A 27,134-nucleotide genomic window follows, 5' to 3' on the forward strand; every position below is an offset into this window, starting at 1 on the left:
ACTTACGAAATCTAAAGATTTCGTAAGTATATTGATGACTTCCGTCCTCTGTTTGTGTGTTTGTTACTTCCGTAATCTAAAGATTTCGTAAGTATATTGATGACTTCCGTTTCTACTTGTTTGTTTGTTTGTTTGTTACTTACGAAATCTCAAGATTTCGTCAGTATATTGATGACTTCCATTTCTGTTTGTTTGTTTGTTTGTGGGCACGATAATTCGAGAACGGAAGAAGCTCCCAATGTCAAATTGCACGAAGTGATTCAGGAGGGTGATGGCTCGTGCTGATTAGATTTTGGTCAAAATCAGTCTAAGGTCAAGGTCACAGTGAGGTCAAACATCCAAAACATTCGATTTTTGATGGTTTGGTCCAGAATCATCGTAGAAACTTCTGGTTTGCGTTGCTACCTTCTCTCGAGACAGCTTTTATTAGACAAGGTCAGTGGTCAAGTTGACGATGTCGTAAGTGTCAGTCTCTGACTGCTTGTTTGTGTGTTTGTTTGTTTTTAGGCACGATAACTCAAGAAAACAAGAAGCTGCCAATGTCAAATTACATCACGTGATTCAGGAGGGTGATGGCTCGTGCTGATTAGATTTTGGTCAAAATCGGTCAAAGCTCAAGGTCACAGTGAGGTCAAACATCAAAAAAACTACAACTCGAGAACGGAAGAAGCTCCCAATGTCAAATTACACCACCTGATTCAGGAGGGTGATCGATAGCGCTGATTAGATTTTGGTCAAAATCGGTCAAAGGTCAAGGTCACAGTGAGGTCAAACATCCAAAACATTCGATTTTTGATGGTTTGGTACAGAATCATCGTAGAAACTTCTGGTTTGCGTTGCTACCTTCCCAAGAGACAGCTTTTATTAGACAAGTTCAGAGGTCAAGTTGACGATTTCGTAAGAACCAGTCTATGACTGCTTGTTTATGTATTTTTCGTTTTTTGCTTTTTTGTATTTTTTTTTCCTCCTCAGGGGAGGGGGCATGGGCTTGGTTAAAAAAAAACACAAAAGATCAACCAAACAACACCCCTTCACGAGACTTCCACCAACAGCACTCTGTACACATGCACACAATCACCCATCAATGCTCAAGCTAAATGTGATAAAGAAGGTTGGTAAAAAGCAGATAGTTATCTTTTATGTGAAATATTTTCGCTTTTTGAAAAGTACAATGAAGGTGAAAGAAGTACGAGGAGGTGAGAATAATGACAGAGAAAAGAATGAATGTAGCCAACGGGTGAAGAACGAAACAGGTCGGGAGTCTGGGACAGAGTTCAATGAGGTGCTGAACACGTGTCCAACTCACAACATATTATATACGAGCAAATACCACCCATCGCTTCGTTGACGGGAATATGAAAGGGAGGGGGAGAATATGAGGGGGAAAGAGAGAGAAAGTAGTGGGGGAGAGAGGGTCAGGAGAGTAAGGAGGTGGAGGGGAAATGAGCAAGGAAGGAGGTGAGGCGAGGGAAGACAGTGTGAGGTGAGAGGAAGGTAAGGCAGACGTGTAGTGGAGAATTAATTACGATTCATACTGTTTCGTCAAAATGATTGTGCATAGGATAACAGTGAAGATGGAAAGAATATAGTCTGAAATCCACTTTCTATCGGTCATACTATGAACACATTCAGAGCCATCTGAATAAAAACACTGCTCAGACACATCTAAAAACAAACTCCCATCTGGAAGTGTCTGGAGACGAACTCCCGTTCGGAAACAAAACCAGCCGGATGCATCAGGATGCCAAGCCTTACAGACACAAACACTGCTCGGACATATCCGAAGACAAACTCCGATCCAGAAATAACTACTGCCCAGACGCTTCCAGAGCCAAGCTGTTCAGAGACAAACACTGCCCAGATGCGTCTGGAGACAAACACTGCCCGGACGTGTCTGGAGTCAAACACTGCCCGGACATGTCCAGAGTCAAACACTGCCCGGATGTGTTCAGAGAAAAACACCGCCCTGACGCATCGAGAAACAAACACTGCCCAGATGCATCCAGAGACAAGCACCGCCCGGATGCATCCAGAGACAAACACCGCCTGGACTTGTCCAGGGAAAACCCAAATACCACCCGGATGCATATAGAGACAAACACTGCATCCACACATCCAGAGACAAACTCCCATCCAGACTTAAATACTGCTTTGACACGTTTAGAGACAATCGCCATCCAGATGCATCCAGAGACTTGCTGTCCAAAGACAAACTCCAGTCCAGATACATCCGAAGATAAACTCCCGTGTGGACATAAACACCACCCGGACACATCTGGAGCCAAGCTGTCCAGAGACAAACTCCTGCTGGACACATCCAGAGATAAACTCCCGTTCGGACATAAATAATGCTCAGACACATCCGGAGAGAAACACCATCCAGACACATCTAGAGTCGAGCTGTCCAGAGACAAACTCCCATCGGACATGTCCGGTGATAAACTCCCGTTCGAACATAAACACCCCTCTGACATATCTGGAGACACACACACACACACACACACACACACACACACACACACACACACACACACACACACACACACACACCGCCCAGACGCGTCTGGAGACAAACACCACCTGGAAACGTCCGGAGACAAACAACACCCGGACGTGTCCAGAGCCAACCTGTCTGGAGAAAAACACCACTCGTACATGTCCATGGGCAAACTCTTGTCTGGACATAAACACCTTCAGGACACATCTGGTGACAAACAGAGTCCAGACATAACAACCATCCAGATATGTCCAGAGACAGACACAGAGGCAGACATAGGGAGGGGGGAGGGGAGAGTGAGAGGGGTGTTTGAGGCAGGTGCTGCACTGTATTGGGAGAGGATAGAGCACTGATGGAACAAAAAGAGAGAGGCATGGGGGTAGGGGACTTAGCGGAGATAATATGTTATGCTTTATGAGCGACACACACACATTAGTGCTTGCCTGATATCAGCAATTTTTTGGGAATCGACAGGTTGGAGTCAGTGTGATTACTGACTGCAGTCCATACTATATACAACCCAAAAACCTTGAGTTGCATTCACCGAAAAACAACGTTGCATGAATATCGACGTTTCAGGCATATGTTCACAAACATTTATCTTTATAAACAGCTCCATGTGAAAGGTGGAAAAAAATTTGGCTCGGTAATTTAGAAAACACGTTAATACAGCTAACGTCTCAGAAATCGAGTGTTATTTCACAACTCACTCAGGATGGCAGAGCATGAACCACTCGCTCAGGATGATGAATCATGCACCTCTCGCTCTGAATGATGTGGTGTGGCAAAAGTGTCTGCAGTGAGTGAATGATTCACTCAGAATGACAAAGTGCGGAACCGCTATCGACTATCGGGCACTCATCAAGTAGCTTATGCACTCAAGCAAGCACTCCAATTAAATGGTTGATAAGGAATTGCTGGCGAGGCTGTGGCTGCACACCATATAGGATCCCTTTAACTTTAAAGTTGGTCTTCACGTGCATGCAACAGTGAAAGAAATAAATTGAATTTGTTCAAATAATGACTTTTTCCACAAAAGAGCCAATGTTTAATGGAGAACAACCTTGGAAACATCACAAAGTTTAATCGCCTGTGAAATAAACATTTTAGAAAATCCGTCATGTTGCCTGCTCATTTGTGTACGCAAAATGTGGTACATAGGAGCGTGGTCCCCGCAAACATCATAACTTTATTTTAAAATGTCTGTTTTTTTTACCAGATTTTCTTTGATTCCCTGTAGAGCACCTCACAAAACCTGCGAAAATATAGACACAGATCTGGCAGATGCTATGGATAAAGCCTGTATCTCACTGGGCTACGACAGCTCGCCACTAGTTGGAGACGCCAAATTGAGATAAAACAGCGATAATTTTCACTTGGAATCACACTGAATTTATACTAAAACACATTTGCGTATGTCTCACGAATATCGCACGAATGTCCCACGAACTCTCGGCAAAATTTGGGATGAACTTCGCCTGGAGTTCGCATACATGTTGCATGACATTCACGCGACGTTCAGGTGACAAAACTGAGATTTTTTTGGCACATGCAACTGTCGCGCGACGGTCGCGCGATGGTCACACGATGGTCATGCGACCATCGCGCAAATGTCGTGCAACAGTCGCACGACAACTGTGCGTGAGAATTGAGAAATCGGGACTATATATATATATATATATATATATATATATATATATATATATATATATATATATATATATATATATATATATATATATATATATATATATATATATATATATATATATATATATATATATATATATATATGAGGCCTCTCCCTTCCAGCAATCATATTGCCAATTGGGAAACGAGTAAGAGAGTACCTGACTGAGTACTATAATGGTGTGGGAGCTGTGCCCTGGCAGAACAGGATGGTGGGATTACAGGAGAATGCTGACTAAGCCTGATTGTTCAAAGTGTTCTGTTACTTGTAAACGTTGCACCCACAAACATTATGTGTGACCCAATTGTTCATCTGCCTTGATAGGAGCTTGTGGGTGTGACCAAATTTTGTGTGACCTAATTTATGTTAAAATGTGTGTGACGTCATTTATGAATGATGGGAAGGTAAAAGGAATGATGGGAAAGTGAAAAGTTTGCATTGAAGGTCATTACTCAGAACAGGAGAGGAAGAGGATAGACAATGCTGGCTTTACAATATGGACTATGAGTTTTTTGTTTTTTTTGTCATATCTGTATTGAACTATTGTGACTATCTACATTACATTGCATGTCACATTTGTCGCACCTTCTGACTCACGGAAACTAAATTGAGAAGGGTTCGAGACCGGTTTGAGACAACCGCGACGACTCTGTGACTATTTTGAGATAAAATTTGTCGCACAAATTTTTTGAACATGTTCAAAATTCCAGCGACACCAGAGCGACGTCCTGCGACTCACGCGAGGAAATTGAGAACCACCGTGAATGTTTCCAGACATTTTGGAGAATCACGTTCCCATTTTCTCACGAGCTGTCACAGCCCATTGAGATACAGGCTTAAGCAGTCCCTTTGGTGGGCAGGAGGGCACGAAGTCAAACAGTGAATGCATTCATCATATAGGTCAATGAAACTGGTTAATCAGGGCAAATTCTTAAATCTTTTCTTCACTCAATATAATTCTCCAAACAGAAGAAAACGATAAATTTAATGCTTTGTAAATTTCACATTTTCTTGTGTATACATGGAAAAGGAGGGAACACACCATTGCTTGTTCAAAGCATATAGGTGCATCGGCTTAGTTATAAGACGAGTTATTTATTCAAATTATCAGATGTCACTCCAGATTTCAATACTTCTTTAGTCTGGACGATATACAATCCTAAAAAAACAAAATAATATTTTGATGATATACTTTAATTAGACAGTGAGAGGAGATCATGAAAAATCGTATCACATAATGCATGAAATTGCTCCAAGCTCACAATTTGAAAACTATAGAACTTCCAAAAGTGATGTATACCGTGATTCATCGCAACAGTATGATGAACAGGCCTTCGATAATATGAGTGAGGAAGGTAAAAAAAAACTTTATCATTCAGAAATTGATGCGGCCTGTTCCAAATCAAGGCATGAGTGAGCATGCCAAAAAACATTGTGGTTTCATACCCCAGCAAAGATACCTCGGATATGCTTTAAGACCCCATAGAGAGCGGTGACCAAAGATGCGCCTGATTAAGGATAATATGGAATAGGCAAAGCCTAGAAGCAAACGTAGAATTCTTCTTACATTCGCTTCTTAAATATATTGTGACGTCCACTGGACTTGAACAGTCCCGCCAACGTAGAAAGAGCCGAAACGATGGAGGCGGTTTATTTATTTATAACCCAAATATGGCGGTTCTAATCACTCTACCGCAAACGGGACAAGGAAGGTGGCACGAGTCGCTTTTCACTGAGTTGATAACGTTTATTCCTCTAACCAGAAATAACAAGACTCGGCAAGAGGAGGGATCCGGGGCGATTCGACGGGATGGTGGTGTGGGTTCGGGCGTCGGGAAAACACAGACAATTCCAATGAATATACAAACCTCAAACCCTCTAAGGCACCAGGTACACACACACACACACACACACACACACACACACACACACACACACACACAAAACACACAAAACACACAAAACACACAAAACACACAAAACACACACACACACACACACACACACACACACACACACACACACACACACACACACACACACACACACACACACACACACACACACACACACACACACACACACACACACACACACACACACACACACACACACACAGTAGCTGGTCCTGGTGGTCAGGCTGGCCCATGGTGCAAACGCAACAGTCCCTGGATTGGCATTGGACGAGCTGGCCATGCTCTCGTCAGGGGGGCAGGAGAAACCGTGGTGCTGTCGACCTCCTGGTCTTGGCCCAAGTCCGCTCACAGCCGCCAGGTAACCAGTTCTGGCGCCAAATTGCGAGCAGGAGAGGGAGGCAGGTCCGCCCGCCGTTCGACCCCGTACTCCGAGCCAGCAGAACCCCAGAGCCAACCAAGGTGAGGCACGAGGCTCAGGAAGGCCTCGAGACACGATGAAACCAGGGCCGAATCAGCGCAACAACACAGCACGCGCTCCCAGCACAACAGCCTCCACCAGAACGATTTTCTGTACCGATCTTCTTCCTCCTCTCTCTTTTCCCCGAACAGAACCTTTTTTTCTTCCCGTCCTCGTCACTTCCAATCGAGCCGTTTTATTGGCCCACCACCGTCGCCTTCCGCCAATCGTGATCACGGGGCAGAGCCATCCGCAGCACTATCCTGTGACGTCACGGCAAGCCTCCAGGGACTACTAAAAGGGGTTTACGCAGACACACTTACCCTATCCCGTGTCCCTATCTAATTACGTGACAATTATCATTTCCCCCTTAAAGAAATGGACATTTACTAGACAACTTATCACCACTGAATTGCTACTTATTACATCGAGATCCTGGTAAACTCGAACAGCATGGCATACCTAATTAAACATCCTAATTACCCTTTGAATGCATACCCCCCCTCAAACGTAACACTGCCCCCTCCTCTGGTACTGCAGCTCCTGCAAGGTATATCACAGGCGGTACCGTACCAGCCTTAACACTTACTGACTCACACCTAATTAACCTAACGAAATAAAGTAGGAGGGGCAATGGGCAGCGAGTCGCAGCTAACTTACCTATCCTGCTTAATGTACTACCCCCTTATCCTCGCCTAAACAATCATTCATTTTTTTTATTTTTTTTATTTTATCACTTGAGAGCACTGAGCGAAGTTGCACTCCATCCTCTGGATCATCGCTCTTGCCCAACACTCTTCCAGTGATCTGGAGAGGGGAAACAAAAGGTTCCACAAAAAAAACACAACACTTGTACTTTACATTCCTACTCTACGCCTTAACAACACTATTAACGGGATATTTACACTTGAACGCGTCCCCCAGTGGATGGTAATAGACCCAGCGTTACCTGGGGAGCCAATTTTCAAATTTGCTTGCCCCAAAATTATGCGGACATCATGCCCTTGCTGCACATCTCAAGTTGTGTGGGATCGAGTGGGACTCACACATCTTCACAACACTGACACCATGGTCATCATCACATTTCTAGGTCATGGTCCCCATTTTAATGATGCAGGCTGAATCCCGTCATGGCCGTGGGGTGGGTTACCACAAGATGATGGGGGCATCTCAGGTGCAACCATGCCCACAGGTAAGCTTTAGTCCAACCCGGACGTTTCTCCGCCCCCGCTCCCTTTGATTCCCACCCCCCTGGTAGCCATCAGCTCTAACCCCGTACAACACACTGGAAGGGGTCTCACTGGCTCCTCTGGCCTTCCTGGGTCACCAACGTCCTACCCGCCTTGGTCGCCCAACCAGACCCTCTTCCAGTTGCCTCCAGACACTGTCACCATTAGCCACCAGGGGTGAATCTCCTTGAAGGGGGTCGCAATTCCCGCTCACCGTGAGCTTCAGCAATCCCTGCGGACAAGCACATCATCCCCACCCACAAAACCCACATGACTCCCCCACCCCATCGGCCTTGCATGTGACACCTGCATTTCTAACACTTCACCGACCATGACCTTCCCTGTTACCACACCATGTCCAATAAAAATCAATGTGTGCACCATACATTTCACTTCTTAACTTGAAGCAACTCACATAGCACTTCTCCTCACCTGATCCATGCACCAGCCATTGGACAGCCACTCGTGCTCGCTTTGTTACCAATTACCCATTGTCCCTATTGTCACTCTAAAACCCAGCAGCACTTACAAACCCATGCCAATTTTTCCACAATTCACTTTTTTCACCAAAGGAGGGCACTTCGCCACAATCTCAGCAGCCGAGCATGGCCGTATATGCTCAGCCCAATCTAGTCTCCCGACCCCCGACAGTGATCTCCGGACCCGACCTATGAAAGGGCATCTCCGATAGACCTGGCGGTTCAGCAGGAGGATTCACCCTCTCCGAGTCTAAAAGTCTATTGGAGGGTCCCTCCATCGCCGGGTGCCGGCAATATCGTTGCATGTGTCCTCTTCGCCTGCACCGGAAACAACTCCCCATAAAAGGCCCCCGTGAGTATCGGTGAAATGTCTCTTCCGGTTCCAGACCCCCTCGGCCATAATCGAATTGCTCTATTGGCTGGGCTGGACCCCGCTGCTTTGGCGCACTAACTACCGGATTACCCTTTATCAAACTTGACAGTTTCTGGCAAATTTCCTGAAACATTTGGGTAATGCCAATTTCTCCCAGCCCCCCTCCCTGATCCTGAATCTCCGCCTGTCGGACCGTCACCGATGGCCTCTCTGGCACCTGACCCGGCCGACTCCACGAGGCCAGCCTGGCCGCGCACTCGGCCGCTCGGTGAACGGTGGGTGGATCCTGTAACTCCACTAGCGCTCGGATCTCAGGGTCAGGAAGAGCAGCTAAAAAATTCTCTAGTGCCAGTCTGTCCCATGCCTCCACTGTAAGGTCCCGATACGCGATCCTGACTGATTGGTAAATGTCCTGTGCCAGCTCCTGCACTGTCTCACCCAGCTTTAATCTGTGGTGCTGGAGGTGGGCCCGCACCAGATCACAGTTCGCTGCAAACCCAAACCGACAGCTCAACGCCTCGCAAATGTGGGAGCTGGTCAACATCCCCTCCGCGATCACGTTTAACAAATCTGCGGCTGGTCCCCGCAATGTTGCCACCAAATTCCCTGTACGTTCCCACTCATTCCACCGGTTTAGTCGGGAAATACACTCAAATTGCGTCAGAAAAGCTTCAAGACTCCCTGACCCGTCAAAATTTACCAGGGGGATCACTTTTACGGTGGCCCGCTTCTCAGTTTCTCCCTTGTCCGAATCCAGCCCAGGGATCAAACACCTTTGTGGCTGCGTATCCAATTTCGGAGCCCACTGTGGCCAAAGATGTTTTGTGGTGAGGGTCTCATGGGTCAATTTTGCCTCCTGTTCCAACCGTTGAATGGACCGATTCACCTCTTCCCGCAGGATCTTCTGGGCCCGCACAACCTCCTCAAAGGCTCCGTCGCGAGTTTGTAGCTGCTCCTCAACCAACCCGGACACTCTACTTACAAAAGACGCTCTACCAGGCCTTTATCCAAGACTTCATCTCGGCTCATAATTTTATCTTGTTCGTCCAAACGAGCCTCCAATCCTTTTACCTCCTCCGCCAAATTCATCCCTTGCTTCCTCAGCTCTCCCCACTCTTCAACCTGCAGCTGCATACGAGCATCCACACAGGCACGATGACGTTCCAGGCTTTCATCCACTTTATCAACCCGAATGTTCATTGCATCAATTTTATCTACCAATTTTTTCCGTATATTTTCCCCCTCCAATGTAATTTCTACCTTTGTTTCCTCCAATCTATCCTCGAATTTACTTTGTATTTCTCCCAATTTAACATCCACACTCCTGCATCTCAGTTTTCATTTTCTCCATCTTTTCCCCCAATTTATCCCTCATTAAATCAATCCGTGCACCCAACTGTTCCCCCATTACCCCCAATTGATCTGTCATTTCTGCCCCCTGTGCAGTCATTTTTGCCATTTGTGCCGTCATTTCTGCCCTCTGTGTCACGAATTGATTTTCCATTTGTGCCGTCATTTCTGCCCTCTGTGCCGTCATGTCTGCCCTCTGTGTCACGAATTGATTTTCCATTTGTGCCGTCATTTCTGCCCTCTGTGCCGTCATTTCTGCCCTCTGTGTCACGAATTGATTTGCCATTTGTACAGTCATGTCCGCTATTAAACGTTCCAACAGTGTCTGGATCGTCATCGCACCGGTTTCCGGCGCTGCCGGCCCCATTACGGGCGATGAAGCACGGTCCACGCTCGGAATGGGGGAGGTTCCAACCCTACCCCCGTCTCTCCCTTCTTCCCCCGACTCGCTGCCAGACACGTGGCCTTCCTCCTCAAACATCTGCACATCCGCCATGGTGCAGAAGTCCTGTTTGCCGCCAATTAATTTTAATTTGAAAAATCCCGCCAAAATTTTCCCGCGCTCACACGCTTTTCTGTAGTAATTTTGTATTCCAATTCGTGGCGAGATTTTAATCTTGGTATATTCTCCCGATACCAAATATAATTTAGAGGGGTTCGAACATCCAACACCCTGACACCAATGTGACGTCCACGGGACTTGAACAGTCCCGCCAACGTAGAATGAGCCGAAACGATGGAGGCGGTTTATTTATTTATAACCCAAAGATGGCGGTTCTAATCGCTCTACTGCAAACGGGACGAGGAAGGTGGCACGAGTCGCTTTTTACTGAGTTGATAACGTTTATTCCTCTAACCAGAAATAACAAGACTCGGCAAGAGGAGGGATCCGGGGCGATTCGACGGGATGGTGGTGTGGGTTCGGGCGTGGGGAAAACACAGACAATTCCAATGAATATACAAATCTCAAACCCTCTAAGGCGCCAGGTACACACACACACACACACACACACACACACACACACACACACACACACACACACACACACACACACACACACACACACACACACACACACACACACACACACACACACACCGTAGCTGGTCCTGGTGGTCAGGCTGGCCCGTGGTGCAAACGCAACAGTCCCTGGATTGGCGTTGGACGAGCTGGCCGTGCTCTCGTCAGGGGGGCAGGAGAAACCGTGGTGCGGTCGACCTCCTGGTCTTGGCCCAAGTCCGCTCACAGCCACCAGGGAACCAGTTCTGGCGCCAAATTGCGAGCAGGAGAGGGAGGCAGGTCCGCCCGCCGTTCGACCCCGAACTCTGAGCCAGCAGAACCCCAGAGCCAACCAAGGTGAGGCACGAGGCTCAGGAAGGCTTCGAGACATGATAAAACCAGGGCCGAATCAGCGCAACAACACAGCACGCTCCCAGCACAACAGCCTCCACCAGAACGATTTTCTATACCGATCTTCTTCTTCTTCTTCTTCTTCTTCTTCTTCTTCTTCTTCTTCTTCTTCTTCTTCCTCTCTCTCTCTCTCTCTCTCTCTCTCTCTCTCTCTCTCTCTCTCTCTCTCTCTCTCTCTCTCTCTCTCTCTCTCTCTCTCTCTCTCTCTCTCTCTCTCTCTCTCTCTCTCTCTCTCTCTCTCTCTCTCTCTCTCTCTCTCTCTCTCTCTCTCTCTCTCTCTCTCTCTTTCTTTCTTTCTTTCTTTCTTTCTTTCTTTCTTTTCCCCGAACAGAACCTTTTTATCCTCCCGTCCTCGTCACTTCCAATCGAGCCGTTTTATTGGCCCACCGCCGTCGCCTTCGCCAATCGTGATCACGGGGCGGGGCCATCCGCATCACTATCCTGTGACATCACGGCAAGCCTCCAGGAACTACTAAAAGGGGTTTACGCAGACACACTTACCCTATCCCGTGTCCCTATCTAATTACGTGACAATTATCATTTCCCAATATAATATCCCAATACATTTGACAATATAATTATCATTAAAATGGACATTTACTAGACAACTTATCACCACTGGATTTCTACTTATTACATCGAGATCCTGGTAAACTCGAATAGCATGGCATAACTAATTAAACATCCTAATTACCCTTTGAATGCATACCCCGCCTCAAATGTAACAATATCAAATTAAACCGTCTTTTTCTATGAAAAAATAAATATTACCTTAACATTACCTTCACAACAACTACTACACCGCCTAGAACAGGATCTCATCTGCAAAAATAAATATAACCTCAACATTACCTTCAGAACAACTACACCGCCGAGAACAGGATCTCATCTGAAAAAATAAATATTACCTCAACATTACCTTCACAACAACAACTACACCGCCGAGAACAGGATCTCATCTGAAAAAAAAATTCCTCAATATTACCTTCACAACGACAACTACACCGCCTAGAACAGGATCTCATCTAAAAAAAAAAATACTAGAAGTGAACGTAGAATTCTTCTTGCATTCGCTTCTGACTTTACCTACAACTTGTTCACAACTGTATACGCAATTTCTGGTTACTTCGGCCTGGATTCGGAATCAGCGATCAAATAACGTAAATCACGATTAAAAATTATTTTTTGATGATGCGGGAGATATCTTTATTAAAATCAGTGGAGGAAATATACACCATGTCTGATATTATTTGGGTATTTCATGTCTGCAACGATGCCTTAATCTTAAACGATGCCAACGGGAAACAAAAAAAAAAAAACAGAAGCAAAAAAAAAAAAAAATGGAAGCAAATGGGTCATAGCCAAAGACACGGATTCACAATTGGCAGGGTATTGTGTTGTTTTTGTTGTTTTCTATTGTCTCATGTGCATGCGTTAAGTAATATTCACAAGAAAGAAATAAAATCCAATCGTGTTTATACACCGCACAGCATTTAAAAACAACCGGAAGCAATAGGTCATAGCTTACGACACAGATTCCAAATAGTCAGGGGTATTGTGTTGTTGTTGTTGTTGTTGTTGTTGTTGTTGTTGTTGTTGTTGTTTCCTATTCTCTCACGTGTACGCGTTAAGCATGAAGCTCACTGCGTTCGCTAATATGGAATAGGCATAGCCTTGAAGCGAACGTAGAATTCTTCTTGCATTCGCTTCTGACTTTACCTCTAACTTGTTCACAACTGTATACGCAATTTCCGGTTATTTCGGCCTCGATTCGTGATCATCGATCAAATAACGTAAATCACGATTAAAAATTATTTTTTGATGATGCGGGAGATATCTTTATTAAAATCAGTGGAGGAAATATACACCATGTCTGATATTATTTTGGTCTTTCATGTCTCCGACGATGCCTTTATGTCCCGGCATGCATCATTTCCCCGTGACAAAAACCGGAAACAAAAACAACAAAAAAAAAACGGAAGCAAAAGCGTCATCGCCAACGACACGGATTCACAATTGCCATGGTATTGTGTTGCTTTTGTTGTTTCCTATTCTCTCATGTGCACACGTCAAGAAATATTCACAAGATAGAAATAACACCCAATCGTGTTTATACACTGCACAACGTTTAAAAACAACCGGAAGCACAAGGTCATATCCAACGACACGAATTCCAAATAGCTCGGCGTATTGTGTTGTTGTTGTTGTTGTTGTTGTTGTTGTTGTTGTTGTTGTTGTTGTTGTTGTTGTTGTTTCCTATTCTCTCACGTGCACGCGTTAAGTATGAAGCTCACTGCGTTCGCTATAATTAAATACGGCCGTTAATTATCCCCAAAAGGGGTGTTTTTTATGAACCCAAACACCCAATTTTCAGTCATGCACTTCCTTTGAGTTTTCTTAGTATCCATGAAAAGCTTCAGGCTGCTAGTTTTCATGGTTTTGGAGTTATAGAGGACACACACACACACACACACACACACACACACACACACACACACACACACACACACACACACACACACACACACACACACACACACACACACACACACACACACACACACAGCCATTTATTCATGTACATCAATGTTAAAAATGTTTACTGCAAGGAGCTTGGAACAACAACTGCAGCATTTCATTGAGAAAATGGTAAAACATTCTTTTCAAGTTTATCCCAAATAGTGCGGCAGATAACAGCAATTTTTGGGAGGAATCGTGCAGATGATGATACAAGCATCAAATTTAGCACATTTGTTCTCCAGGGGATTCTAATCAAATCTGCCTGATTGGCCATTTGAAAATCCAAGATGGTGGCCATTTATAAAGATGGCCACAAAGTTAGCCTCCCGAAGTTGACTTTTTGCTTCGAAGTATTTGTAGTTGTCCGATTTGCATGATCTAGGTGTGGATCCCTATGTTTTCAAGCCTGCTGGAGTGAATTTTCCTGTTTTTAAAGCCCCCTCACACACACTTTTTCTGATTTTGCACCACTTTAATGATGTCATATGAAGCGAAGGCCTTTCTGCAACCGGGCCCTGGCTTGTAATTGTTCAAAGTTATGCATAACATGCGAATGTTCCTCCATCTGCTACTGTCCACATATGCAGCTGCAGAGTGCTGTGCAGGGGAGCCCTGACTGAAAGCACTTGCATCTCCGGTAGCAACCTTTCTTACAGGAACACTGATCAGTTCCTGACAGCTGGCTGCAATAGAGGGGTAGTGTTGTCCAACATATCTGCTACGTATCTCCTTTCTGTGTCCATCCCCATTCAGTGGGACTGCTCGTGTCTGGACTGGAGATGGTTGCCTGGCCCCAGATGATCCCAGCCTGATAGGCTGCATGCTTTGCATGTTCTCCGAGGGCTGCCTGTGTTTGTGGAATTGAGTTGTATGGCCTCTGCTTGCGGGCAAAGAGATCCAGTGTTGCTCCGTCCACACCAGTGGCTGCGCTTGATCTGTCATACATGAGGACAACGAATCTCTCCAGCCTCTGCAGGTCAAGATCACGAATCAATGTTCGATGCTGGCTGAGATTGGTGAATGTTTCAGAAACATCATCAAAGACGTTCCAAGTCTGCCATGCAGTTTTCTTCCCTTTACCACGGAAGGCAGACACGACGTCACATCCAGTGAACGCATGGAAGTATCGGATCCCTCTGGCTTTCTCAGGCCCTATTGCAGAAACTACCTCATGGACTGCAATCCATCTTGCCTTGGCTCCTTGGCCAAAGGCAATCCACATGTTCTCAAGACCTAGTTCCTGTAAGGATGGCAGTACAGATATTACTATGACTAGTACGTCCGTGTCATGAGCCTTAAGCCTAAGTCACATTTGCTCGGCTGTCGTGCCCCGCTGAATTGACAGAAACGTGCGGCGGCCACAGAGTTTCTGAGGTGGCCTCAGGGTGGCCCTGCGCCGTATGGCTATCTTTTACAGGCCATAGGGGTCGCCTTGGAATTATAGCGCGGAGTTATAACTTTTTTCATTCCTACATTGGCCGTAGCAATTCGACAAGCCTTAAAAAAAGAACTGGTATATATACCCACTCGTTACCATCCGTCTGGCCGCACGTTCGCCTTAGGGCCCCCGTGCGGTCGCCTTGCGGGCACCTTGAGGCTACCTTGTGTCTGCCTTGAAAATTCTATGGCCGCCACAGGGACGCCCTAAGGTCACCGTGCGACATCAAATCAAAGACCGTACGGCACCCCCACGTTTTCATTCTCCACTATTTCTAAATAGCCCATGTGGCTACTCAAAAAATAAAAACATATGTGACTGCTACATTGTGTGACCGTGGAAATACTGCGGCCGCCCTCTAATTGCTAGTGGCCGTAGATTTTGTAGACCCTACGTCCGCCGTGCCAAAAGTGACTTCGGCCTTAATGATAATAGACTTGCTACCATCCGTCGTTGCATCCCTGGCGTGTACAAATATTCGAGTGTCAGCTTCTTCATGACAACATGGAGACACAGCATCCAGTGACTTCCTTGTGTTGCTCATGGCATCTTCTCCTTTTGTGACAATGACTGTGCTTGTCGTCTGTGCTTCACACATCTTTTCCGCAAGGAAGTGAAACAGCTCAGTCTTGTTGCTGTCATCTCGAAGAAAGCTTATCCAGTTACTTGGGGTCTTACTGGTTCCTGGCGCTCTTCTTCTGATTCCTTGCCACCTTTTAGACCTTGCCTCGGACTTCAGACTTGACTTCTTGTCCACATTAAACACTAAGTCCACCCTCTCGTACCTGGCACCATAGGATTCCACCATTGGGATGATGTCTTCTTTGGCATAGTCATCAAATATCTTTGAAGTGCATGGAGGTAGGGCATTGATCAGTGCTGAGCCATCAATGATGACTGCATCTCCCCTTGGTTCTCTGTCTGGGATGTTCACCTGCACTTCAAGAATTTCAGCCAGCTGTGACTTCTGACATGTATGAAGTTTGTCGCTGTCACTGAGAGATGCAGGGTGTGACTGATTCTCATGCTTGAATAATTCTTGCAAGTCACAGTGCCTGTACTGGCATGAGATGAACAGTCGTGAGAACACCTGACAGTTGTCTTTCAGGACTTTCTCCTTAGAACTTCCCACAGCTTGCTCTTGTTTGAAGAAAGAAACAATGTTTTTCTTGATTGGATGATAGAAAGGACATTCACCTTCATTCTGTAGCCCCTCCATCGGACAACTACAAATACTTCTTAGCAAAAAGTCAACTTCAGGAGGCTAGCTTGGCGGCCATCTTGAAAAATGGCCGCCATCTTGGATTTTCAAATGCCCAATTAGGTGGATTTGATCAGAAAGCCCTGCAGAACAGAAATGCCAAATTTGATGCTTGTATCATAATTTGCACGATTTTTCTACTATCTACTACACTAAAAGTGAAATCAACTGACCCCTGAAAGCTTCCATGGCTGAAACAAACTTGTTTTTTCTTTTTTTTTGTAATTTACTCCTCGTTTCATGATTTTTAATTCGCTCCCACAGAGGGTGAGGTTGAAGAGAGTAAGTGTACCTTCACAAATAACCGACAATGTGTTTGCCGGGAAGGCTTCCAAAAGAAAGCGAACAAGTGTGAGTTGGAGGAGACAACAAGAGGTAAGCAAACGATGTTCCCCTCCAGTTTGAGAATATATTTTGGATGGAAAGAGGAAGAGTCGGTGAAAACCAAACAAAATGAAAAAAAAAGGACATTAAAGTTGTGTTTTTGAGACAAAAGTTCTGCAGATTGGAATAGGAATGGAAATATAAATAAGGCAAATGAGAAATATGTCATGAAACGATTGATGTTGATCCAATCTTCTACATTTCTTAAATTTGGAATTAATTATCGCTGGTCTCACTAACCAAACTATTTTTGTTTGTCTTCAACCGTGCAAAAGGTGAACCTGTTTCTGCAGACATCGACTTGTATCAATTGCTGTTTTGGATCCTTTTGATTGGAGTCCTGTGCGTGACATTATTTTTACTTTGGAGTAAGTCTCAAAACGTCTCTTAAATCTTTACATCTTTATCGCTTTATTATTCCATAATCATGTGAAGGTTACAATCCTCCATCAAGTATACATTATACAGTACATCAATAAATGACAAAAGTAAAATTGTGTGAAGTAAGGTCATTACAAAAACAATCCTCTTTCTCCTCTTTTCCTGCTTATTCATTTCTCTACTTATCCATTCCAGCTGTGAAACGAAAACAGTCATTGCTAATTCCAGCAAACGAGTCGTGGATGGGTTCATCCAGCAGAATTATGGATGGGTTAATTTCCCCAGAATTAGCATATTATATTTTTACTTGTAATACCCCATCCCACTCGTAGTGGTGCTATTCAGTAAATAGAGAAAATTGGACCCACCCACAACCCTGAACCTCAGGGACTATAAATTTATTTTATCACTTAAAACCTTCCTGGCACACCCCCTGTACAACCAGTGCTTTTCAACTGACTCGGTCCAGCGTTTCAGGAGTGCATGCAAGTCAAACAAACAAACAAACAAAGAAGTTGTCATACACCAGTATTTGTGAAACCAGTGCTGTGACGTCTTCCGTTGAAATTCAAAAAACAATTAGCTTCTAGCTTTTGAGTGGAGAACTAATTCAGTGAGCCAATATACAAATTTTGTTCAAACGTCAAGGCAACTGAATGAAAAATGTTGATTTCATATGGCCTTGGAATTTGATATTTTGACTTCAAAAAGCAATAGGCTCAGTGAACCAATATGGAAACCCTTTTCAAATTTCAAGTCAATTGGATGAAAATTGATGAGACTTAGACCTTTGTGAACTTTTGACTTCAAAAACAATAGGTTTTATGCTTTTGAATGATGAATCAATGAAGCCACCCCAACATGCAGCTTTTCAAATTTCAAGCCAATCGGATGAAAATTGATGATTTTATGTGGCCTTGATCTTTTGACCTGAATAAATAGGCTTTGTTTACCCAGTATGCAAATTCTGTTCAAATTTTAAGTAAATTGAATGAAAATGGACCATTTAAGGTGACCTTGACCTTTAGACACAATGACTAATGAGTCTTCAACATATTCTCAACACAATAGTTTGTTAAAAATTTGATGACAAAAGCTCAAATGGTAAGAACGTTATGGTTTGGATGCATGCACATGCACGCACGGTCAGGCATGCACATATGAACACATACACGTCCACATACACACAAATACACACATAACAGATCAAACGAGTTGAGAAGTAATGGAAGTCTGGAATACCACACGAATTCTGCAGCACTCGGAAGGAAAGATTGAAATACCAGGAGTGAAGATATGATGCAGAATCTGAAAGAGGTTCCCACCCACCCCCACACTTTTCTTGTTTTGTCTGACTCTGGATCCCCGAAGTAAAGTCATTAATGAACAAGGTCATGATATATCCCAGCAATCAATATCAGAAATTTCCAAGAATTAGGAAAGGCGACACATTGACTGTACGTGCATGTTTTTAAAATCTTTGCACCGAACGACGTAAAATTGGCAGAACAACTGAAATTCGTGAAGCGACATCGAAAATCGAAACGACGAAAAATCCAACGACATCGAAATGTTATTTGGCCTGGATAAGAGTGTCAAGTGCACATTCGTGCAAGGTAGACCAACAAAAACGCACATGAAAAATCCACCTAAATACAACAATATAGTAGCGAGACAACGAAGGATCAAGCAATTGCTTCGGCGAAGAAGAGGGCCACCTATTATGTCACAAAAAAATGCACCAAACAATTACCAAAGAAACAAGCAGTCATAGACTGGTACTTACGAAATCGTCAATTTAACCTCTGCCCTTGTCTAATAAAAGCTGTCTCAAGAGAAGGTTGCGACGCAAACCAGAAGTTTCTATGATGATTCTGTACCAAACCATCAAAAATCGAATGTTTGACCTCACTGTGACCTTGACCTTTGACCGATTTTGACCAAAATCTAATCAGCATTTGCTATCACCCTCCTGAATCACGTGGTGTAATTTTGACATTGGTAGCTTCTTCCGTTCTCGAATTATCTGTAACAAACCATCAAAAATCGGATGTTTGACCTCACTGTGACCTTTACCTTTGACCGATTTTGAACAAAATCTAATCAGCGCAAGCCATCACCCCCTTGAATCACGTGGTCTAATTTGACATTGGTAGCTTCTTCAGTTCTCGAGTTATCGTGCCTACACACAAACACACAAACACACAAACAGAGGACGGAAGTCATCAATATACTTACGAAATCTTGAGATTTCGTAAGTATAAAACGAGGATAATCTGAAAAACATACCTCTCCCCAAGAAATAAAATCAAAGCCATAAACCAACTTGCAGTACTAGTGTTCCAATATAGTTGTTGAATAGAAAACTGCCACAAACAGAAAATAGAAAACTAGATATCAAAACAAGGAAACTCCTCACTGTCCAGAAAATGTTTTTGAAGTATCAAATACAGGTCCGGAGTATCAAATAATGTGACTACAACTCTCTGGACCTTTATAAGCATAACAGCTTAATTGTGATAAGCTCGAGAATATCTTAACCTGAACCGAATTTCAAAATTTAAAATGCAGATTTGACCTTTGCAGCATTTCTGACTGCTAAAAAAGTGTAAATTTGTCAAATTTGCACATTATTTGACACACACACTCAATCACTGTTGAAAATGTTTCTTACGTATTGCTGTCAAAAATGAAATAATAATCTCTTCTGCTTTTCAGGGAGAATACCAAGAATATTTCGAAAGGTAGGATTGCTGTGTTGCATGGTTCCGTGCCAGGTTAATGAGATTTTCATTTCTTTTTTTATGCCTTCCTACCTCCTCTCCAACAAGCAATCTGCACAAGTATATCACATACTTTTAGTGCAAGACCAGCCTGGTGTTTGCTGAGTGGTTAGGGTGGCAGCTTGGGATCCTTGGATCCTGAGTTCGAGCCCCATTACATGCTGAATTAAAATTCACGAGGAGGTTGACTCAGCCTCTCATCTTTCCGAGGTCGGTAAAATGAGCACCAGTGTACTGGAAGGGGGGCACTGCATCAGCGGCATAGCGCGTCCCAACCAATGATGCAACCAGCAGCCAAAGGCTGCGCTCGATAGAGGGTGGGGGTACAAGACCACATTATATTACCCATCTTATCATTTGTTCTCAAAAGTTAATATTTTTCACATCTTCCCTTTATGTTATCCTGCGAAACCTTCCTAAAACATTTCAGTTTCTTACACACTGTATCAGGATTTATCAGTGACTGTTTTTGTCTTTTACTTCTACAAAGAATCACCCACATATTTTCTGGCACACAGGTTTCTCTTTTCCAAAGTCTTTAGATTTGAGAAAGTGGTCCCAGAATATATCACGTGGGAACTCCACTGTTTGGGAAGCCACATCACCACTGCTTTTGCTTTGGTCATTCGTTTTGTCAGAGTAAAAATAACTTTAAAGCAGAATAGAAAGAATACATGAAGCACAATATTGAGAACACATGCTTCCAAACCAATTTGAGTTTTTAAAATAATATATATTTTATGGATGTAGTGGAGGTTCAAAAGGAAAATGGACATGGGATAAGGTGATGTAGTTGGTCCCAGACTTAGTTTCTTTGAACGATTTACACTTTAAATGCTCTAACATGATGAAATACACGTGTAATCTCTCAAATTGAGAATCAAATAAGTGGTGGAAACAATTACATAATAAACTCTATTTGACGCAAACTGCCCATCTCAAATTCCCATGATTTAATTGTTTTCTTCATCTTTTCATTTCATGAATGAAATATGACGACTCACAAGATTCCAATGTCTCCAAAATATCACAATTCAATTATTACTACATTATGTCGGTTGACTCACTGGCTCATTTTGAAAACACTATACTTAACTCTGATATTGAAATTTTTCCAATGTAACCACATTTTTCATCAAAGTTCAGTGAAAAAAATATGAAAGCTCTATGCCTCAATAAAATATCTACATTTGCTTTAAAAGTACAACAAAAACATTGTTTATGGATCATTTTATATAATACGTGATCACTGTTGTTTTTGCAGCAAAATCGTGTTTCTAGAATGGATGTGGAGAAACAGACCAATAATCTTGCACCTGAAGTCAGGACACTACTGTAAGTTGGACACGTGATGATAAAATATTCTGGTACACTGATCAAATTCTTATTCTAATCTACAAGGGCACTGTATTGGGAGCAGTTCTGATCCTCAGCAACCAGGAAAACAATTTTTTCATAAAATTTTGGTCTGTAATGCATTCAATCAGGTGGAACAGTATCAGCGATGACGATCAGTACCATGGCAATGGCACAACCTGGCATTGAAATCGCAGGCAGCCCAAGTTGTCGGTAAATAATGAGTTGGTAAAACAGCACTGCCATATGTCACTGTCAAGTCAAATATATCACTGACTTGCACCAAATTAATCCTAAAACAATGATGATCACAATTGAATGCTTAAAAGCCAAAGGAATGTGTGAACCAATTGAGCAACACCGTCATCGGCAGGACAAAAAATAAAAATCTGGAATTTTTTTTTGTGTGTACAATGTTGAGGATGGTGGAGGAGAAGAACAGGGATGAGAGACAAAATAGAGGCTAATTGGACAAATAAAGGATGTGGGGAAGAATGAGTAGTCGGGGAGGACACAAGGGGAGGGGTGGAGGGTGGGGGCTGATGAAAGTTGTATATCATCTTTACTATTATATAAGTGAAGGAATTTAATCACAATGTTTAAATCATAAAGCATTTCAAATGCAAATTTCTGTCTTCTCAGTATTTCCATGTTTGTACCTAGTGATGAACATAATGAGAGAGATGCCGTGGAGAACAATTTGAGCAGCTGGAGAAGAATGTGTAAGTAGTGTCATGGGAAATAATGGAGTTTATACTGCGGCGAGGGAGTGTGGAGGGGGTAATGTTACAGTCTATTTACATATCTCTTTTAAAATAAAAGCAATACTTACACAGCTTATTTAGTTATCACTTATAATTTTAAACTTTGTCCATGCATGAGTAATTATAACAAGAAGCAAATTCTTCGATATCGCGTGGCTGGGGGCAGTAAAAGTCCAGGTAAAGAATGATGAAACAATTTTGCTCTCATAAAATTTAAATGTAGACACGGTGAATTAGCATGCATGATGGGAAGAGTTGTGACGTTGGATAAATTTATATTTATAGCCCTCAGATCAAAGGGACGTACTGGCCATAAGTGTGACAGAAGACGTGACAGAAGACACAGGACAGAATAGCCAATTATATAACAGCTCGATGTCGCCGCGCTGTAAAAAGGAAAAGAATGATATCATCACATCATCACATCATCACAGAATTCCACAAACATTAGGTAATCCACCTCTGCAACAGTGATGAGGCAAGAAAGCCAACAACAGTGAACAACTGGATTCGTATGTTGTCAATAAGAATCACATGCTTTCTAAAGCTATACACTGACTTGAGGTTGGACAGGTTTGAGAAGCACTATACCGACTTTGTTCGGCCCAAAAACCAACGAAAGGCATTGTTTCAACAGACGCAGATTTTGTACAATGATGATTGGAAAAAAAAATTCCCCACAAAAATGCGCAGTACAAATTACAACAGCAGGGTTTAAACAGACACCTAATTTCTTCAGAACAAAATTGGTCAAGAGATGTTGACTTTCAAAAGCATGTGATCAGATTAACCAATTATAGCAGAGGAAAAGCAGGAGACATTTGCAGAAAAGTTAGTCATCACAAAGTCCTAAAGGGAGGATTAATTGTCATGGGAGAAATCCAGGTTGGAAAGTTCACAGATTGAGTCAGTCCCATGGAGTCACAGAAATCCTTTGCTGAAGTGCCATGGCTGGTGAGAGAGGTACTAACACCCAGCCAAATTGCATGGTGACAATTAAAATTGCCACATATGAGGAAGAGAGAGTTGGTATGAGTGGTTAAAAATTTGGCCATGTTGTCTGAGAGAGATGCAGATGTGTGTCAATGCACATTCCTGCAATTTGTATCTCTATTTGTAGGATTGCACAACACAGATGAACAAGAGGTGGGAGCAGAGGGAAAATTGCAATGAGGAGGTACCCTGGGAGTTGGAAGGTGTAAGGGCCGTACAAGGGTGAGTTATTGATGTAAAGTGGAACTCTGCCTCCAGGATGTGGTTCAGGCTGAACAAGTTGGAAAATACATTAACTAGGTAGAGACAAAGGAGTCGGTGACATCCTATGACATTCCAGTGTTGCCTTACACTGTGCAGAGCGTTGGAGCTGCCGAAGCATTCTCCTTAGCTATTGGGCACATTCCTGGACAGGTCGCCACTCCGACAAAGGTTACCAGCAAGCTGGCACTCATTTTACCAACCTCAGAAAGATGACAGGCAGCATCAACCCCACCTGGTATTAACTCAACAGCAAGCAGGATTTGAACTCAAGATCCCAGGCATCCCAAACCCACCACCCTAACCATTTGACCAACACCAGGCTTTACATCTTGTGAAAGATGATACTGTGAAACAGATGATGTTTTGTTTACTGGCAGTGCCCTGACTTGAGAGATATGGCAGGTAAGAGAGGAGACCTCGGATGTTTGAGGTCCATATAGTTAGAGATAAGGGGGAGGAGGCATTGTGTTGGTGCACAATGGGAAGGGGGATGCTTTGCAGGGGCAAGGTGAGGCTTTGGTGAGGGTGGGTGTTGGAGAATGTTTGAATGTGTAGGGTGCATGGGAGTGTTTGAGTGTGTGAGGTGTGTTGGAAGGTTTTAAAGGGACAGGTGAGGGGGAAGCAATCCGAGGGTGGGGCGAGGATGGATACAGAAAGGGGGGTATGTCGCTTTGAGGGTGTGAGGGGGTGGGGATTGATGCTTTTCCTGATTCCAGATTGCCAGCTTTGATAAACGGAAATAAAGATCATTGGTGGGAGATAAGAACGTTTGCAAACGCATGGAGAAATGCTGCGCTGGATGAATGGAGGTGGGGAGGATGGGTGCTGTGGATGAGGTGCTGAGCAAACAAACACCTTTGAAAAATAATCCAGTTGAGGAAGAAGAAGAAGGATACGAAGAAGAAGAAGAAGAAGAAGAAGAAGACTATATCGTGGTGGAGAATAAGAATATGTGCAGCATTTGTGAAAAGATTCAAGGGTTGAAATTCATTCTGAAAATGTTTATTTTTTTTAGAGTGTTTATATTTAATGTGGATTCAGTATTCAGTTTGGAGAAATAGGGGAGAATACATGAACTAGGAACAGAAGGAAACTCAGTGGAAATGGGAATCATTACAGAGCGAAATATAAAGTTTTTGTTTGTTTGTTTGTTCCGAAATAAAAATTGGAAATTGGATGGGATGGCGTTGAGGACAAAGAAACAAGATACCTGGGAATACACCCAGAACTAAAGCTCTATATTAAAGCTAAATCAGGGGGAAAGGAAGTCTCATTTGTGGGAAAGTTGGTAATCACCAAATCCTGAAGGGAGGATTAATTGTCATTGGGAGAAATCCGACTTGGAAAGTTCACAGATTGAGTCAGTCCCCTCGAGTCACAGGAATCCTTTGTTGAAGTGCCATGGCTGGTGAAATGGAGTAAGGTATATCCTTTCTATCTGAGGAAGGTCTTGAAAAAGGATGTTTCTGGGGAGGGGGTTTGAAGACTTGGGGTTGAGGATTTGGGATTGGGAAGAGGGGGAGGGGGGGGGTTTAAGACTTGAAGAAGAAAGGGGTTGATGACTTTAAGTCACCTTTTGCGTTCCGTGGAGGGGTCCCTGCAATTATGCTGCCAAAGGACATTCCTGGAAAGCTCCCTAAATACTCCACATTCCATTTGGAACGAATTCCCTTCCAACATCCCTGTGGTACTGGGTTATCTCCGAATACACTTGCTGTTTCAATAATTGAAGCAATAAGTTTTTGTTCACAGGATTGAATCTGTGAAATAGTTAGAGAAGAATAGAATGGAAGAAAATGAAAAGGGGAAAACACCAACAGCAGAGTAGAAGTGAGTGTGAGATCATGGGGAAGGGGGAGGACACATGGGGTGAACAAGCTCCACATAACCTGAATGGAACACAGCACGAAGAGAAAAGGGAAAGCGGGGATGAAAAAGAAAAGGAACAAACAAACTGATAAACAAATTAAAAGAGGTGAGAGAGAGAGGTGGGGGAGGGGAGGGGTCACAAAAAACATGAGAACGGGAATTAGATCACACATTCACTTTCTTTAAAATAAAACAAGAGTTACACTCCTGATTTGCTGAACTCTGTAGAATATACACAATAATTTCACTGCCTATTTCCTTTATATCTTTAATATTAAACACGAATCACACTTTCTATCTTCTTTGTCAGACCAACAAAAACACATTTCAATTCCACTGTTTTCTAATTCACTTTTCCTACGATCTTCCCTCTCTATTGGACCTTCCATTTTAATTGTTCAACTTTCTTTGTTTTCACCTGCAGATCCGGTTTCTCCAACTCTCGACCTAAACTCTGCAAATAAACTAATTGTGATCTCTTCAGACCTCTGTAAAGCATCACTGAGTGCGACCGATCAACAGTACCCGAAACACCCAGACAGATTTACCTGCTGTAAACAGGTTTTAGCCAAAGAGGGTTTCCTCTCTGGCCGTTACTACTGGGAAGTGGACGTCACTCGGGCCCACGATTATGAGATTGGCATCGCGTCTGAGTCCATGAAGCGGATTGGGGGTTGCTGGGAGCCCTCGTTGGGCTGGAATGACAACTCGTGGTGTGTTGCCAAACATGATGGGAAATACACAGCTCGGCATGATGGCTCTGAAACCAACCTGAACATGCTGGGAGATCCTCAGCATCTCGGGCTGTATCTGGATTGTGACCAAGGGGATCTTGTCTTTTATGCTATTGATTATAGTTTCTCCTGGCCTATGCACACCTTCCACATCGATGTAAAGGAGCCACTCAGGCCTGCATTGAGGTTATGCGATGTTGGTGATACTCTGCGCTTTTTGTCATTACAATGCTGCGAGGATAACTACCCAGGGATGTTGCATTTGTGATGGTCAACAATGGGATGCTAATGCTCAAAGTCACAAGTCACGAATCTGTGTGTGTGTGTGTGCGTGTGCGTGTGTGTGTTTGTGTGCGTGTGTGTGTGTGCGTGTGTGTGTGTGTGTGTGCGCGTGCGTGTGTGTGTGTGTGTGTGCGTGTGTGTGTGTGTGTGTGTGTGCGTGTGCATGTGCGTGTGCGTGTGCACTTGCGTGTGCGTGTTTATGTGCGTGTGTATGTGTGTATGTGTGTGTGTGCATGTGTGTGTGTGTGTGTGTGTGTGTGTGTGTGTGTGTGTGTGCTTGTGTGTGTGTGTGTGCTTGTTGTTAAGGTATTGAAATTCTCAAATGCTTTATCTTGTTGCATTTGACTTTTCAAAGAGTAAAAGCTTACTTTGGTTAAATCATATCATAAAGCTTTCCTGAAAGTAGTTCTGCGATCTTATTGGATGGCGCATGGTCAGTCTGTCTGTCTGTCCGTCTGTCTGTTCGTCTGTCTGTCCATCTGTCCTTCCATCCACAAATACTTGCAACTTCTCTGTAACTACGCATGCAATTCTGATGAAACGTTACCACAACCTCCTCTGTTCTACCACAGTCGTTCCTGGCATTAGAAAAATCGGGGTCTTAAGGGGTGTAATGGGTGGGGGGGGGGGTGGGGGGAGGGGTTGCCCACAAAATATGTATTTGCTTTCTTCTCCAAAACTGCAGACACAATTCCGATGAAAC

The 27,134-nt window shown here is 43.6% G+C and overlaps 1 protein-coding gene across 4 annotated transcripts in view; it reads left to right on the plus strand.

The window, feature by feature from the left end:
- Nucleotides 1–27,036, plus strand: part of LOC147033497 (tripartite motif-containing protein 14-like) — a 234,279-nt gene extending 207,243 nt beyond the window's left edge. For 2 of the 4 annotated variants that reach the window (XM_085855823.1, XM_085855827.1), the window contains 6 exons: nucleotides 16,886–16,996; nucleotides 17,281–17,373; nucleotides 20,105–20,130; nucleotides 21,434–21,504; nucleotides 22,189–22,247; nucleotides 25,840–27,036. In XM_085855823.1, the coding sequence (XP_085711949.1) occupies nucleotides 16,886–16,996; nucleotides 17,281–17,373; nucleotides 20,105–20,130; nucleotides 21,434–21,504; nucleotides 22,189–22,247; nucleotides 25,840–26,417 (938 nt within the window). In that variant the 3' untranslated portion in view covers nucleotides 26,418–27,036. The remainder of the gene's footprint in view (nucleotides 1–16,885; nucleotides 16,997–17,280; nucleotides 17,374–20,104; nucleotides 20,131–21,433; nucleotides 21,505–22,188; nucleotides 22,248–25,839) is intronic. The other 2 variants (XM_085855824.1, XM_085855826.1) reach the window with 2 other exon arrangements.
- The last annotated feature ends 98 nt before the right edge of the window (nucleotides 27,037–27,134 follow it).

Source organism: Eptatretus burgeri, chromosome 2 (genome assembly GCF_056783735.1).
Source record: "Eptatretus burgeri isolate ZD-2024b chromosome 2, Ebu_testis_v1, whole genome shotgun sequence".
NCBI classification, from domain to species: Eukaryota; Metazoa; Chordata; class Myxini; order Myxiniformes; family Myxinidae; genus Eptatretus; species Eptatretus burgeri.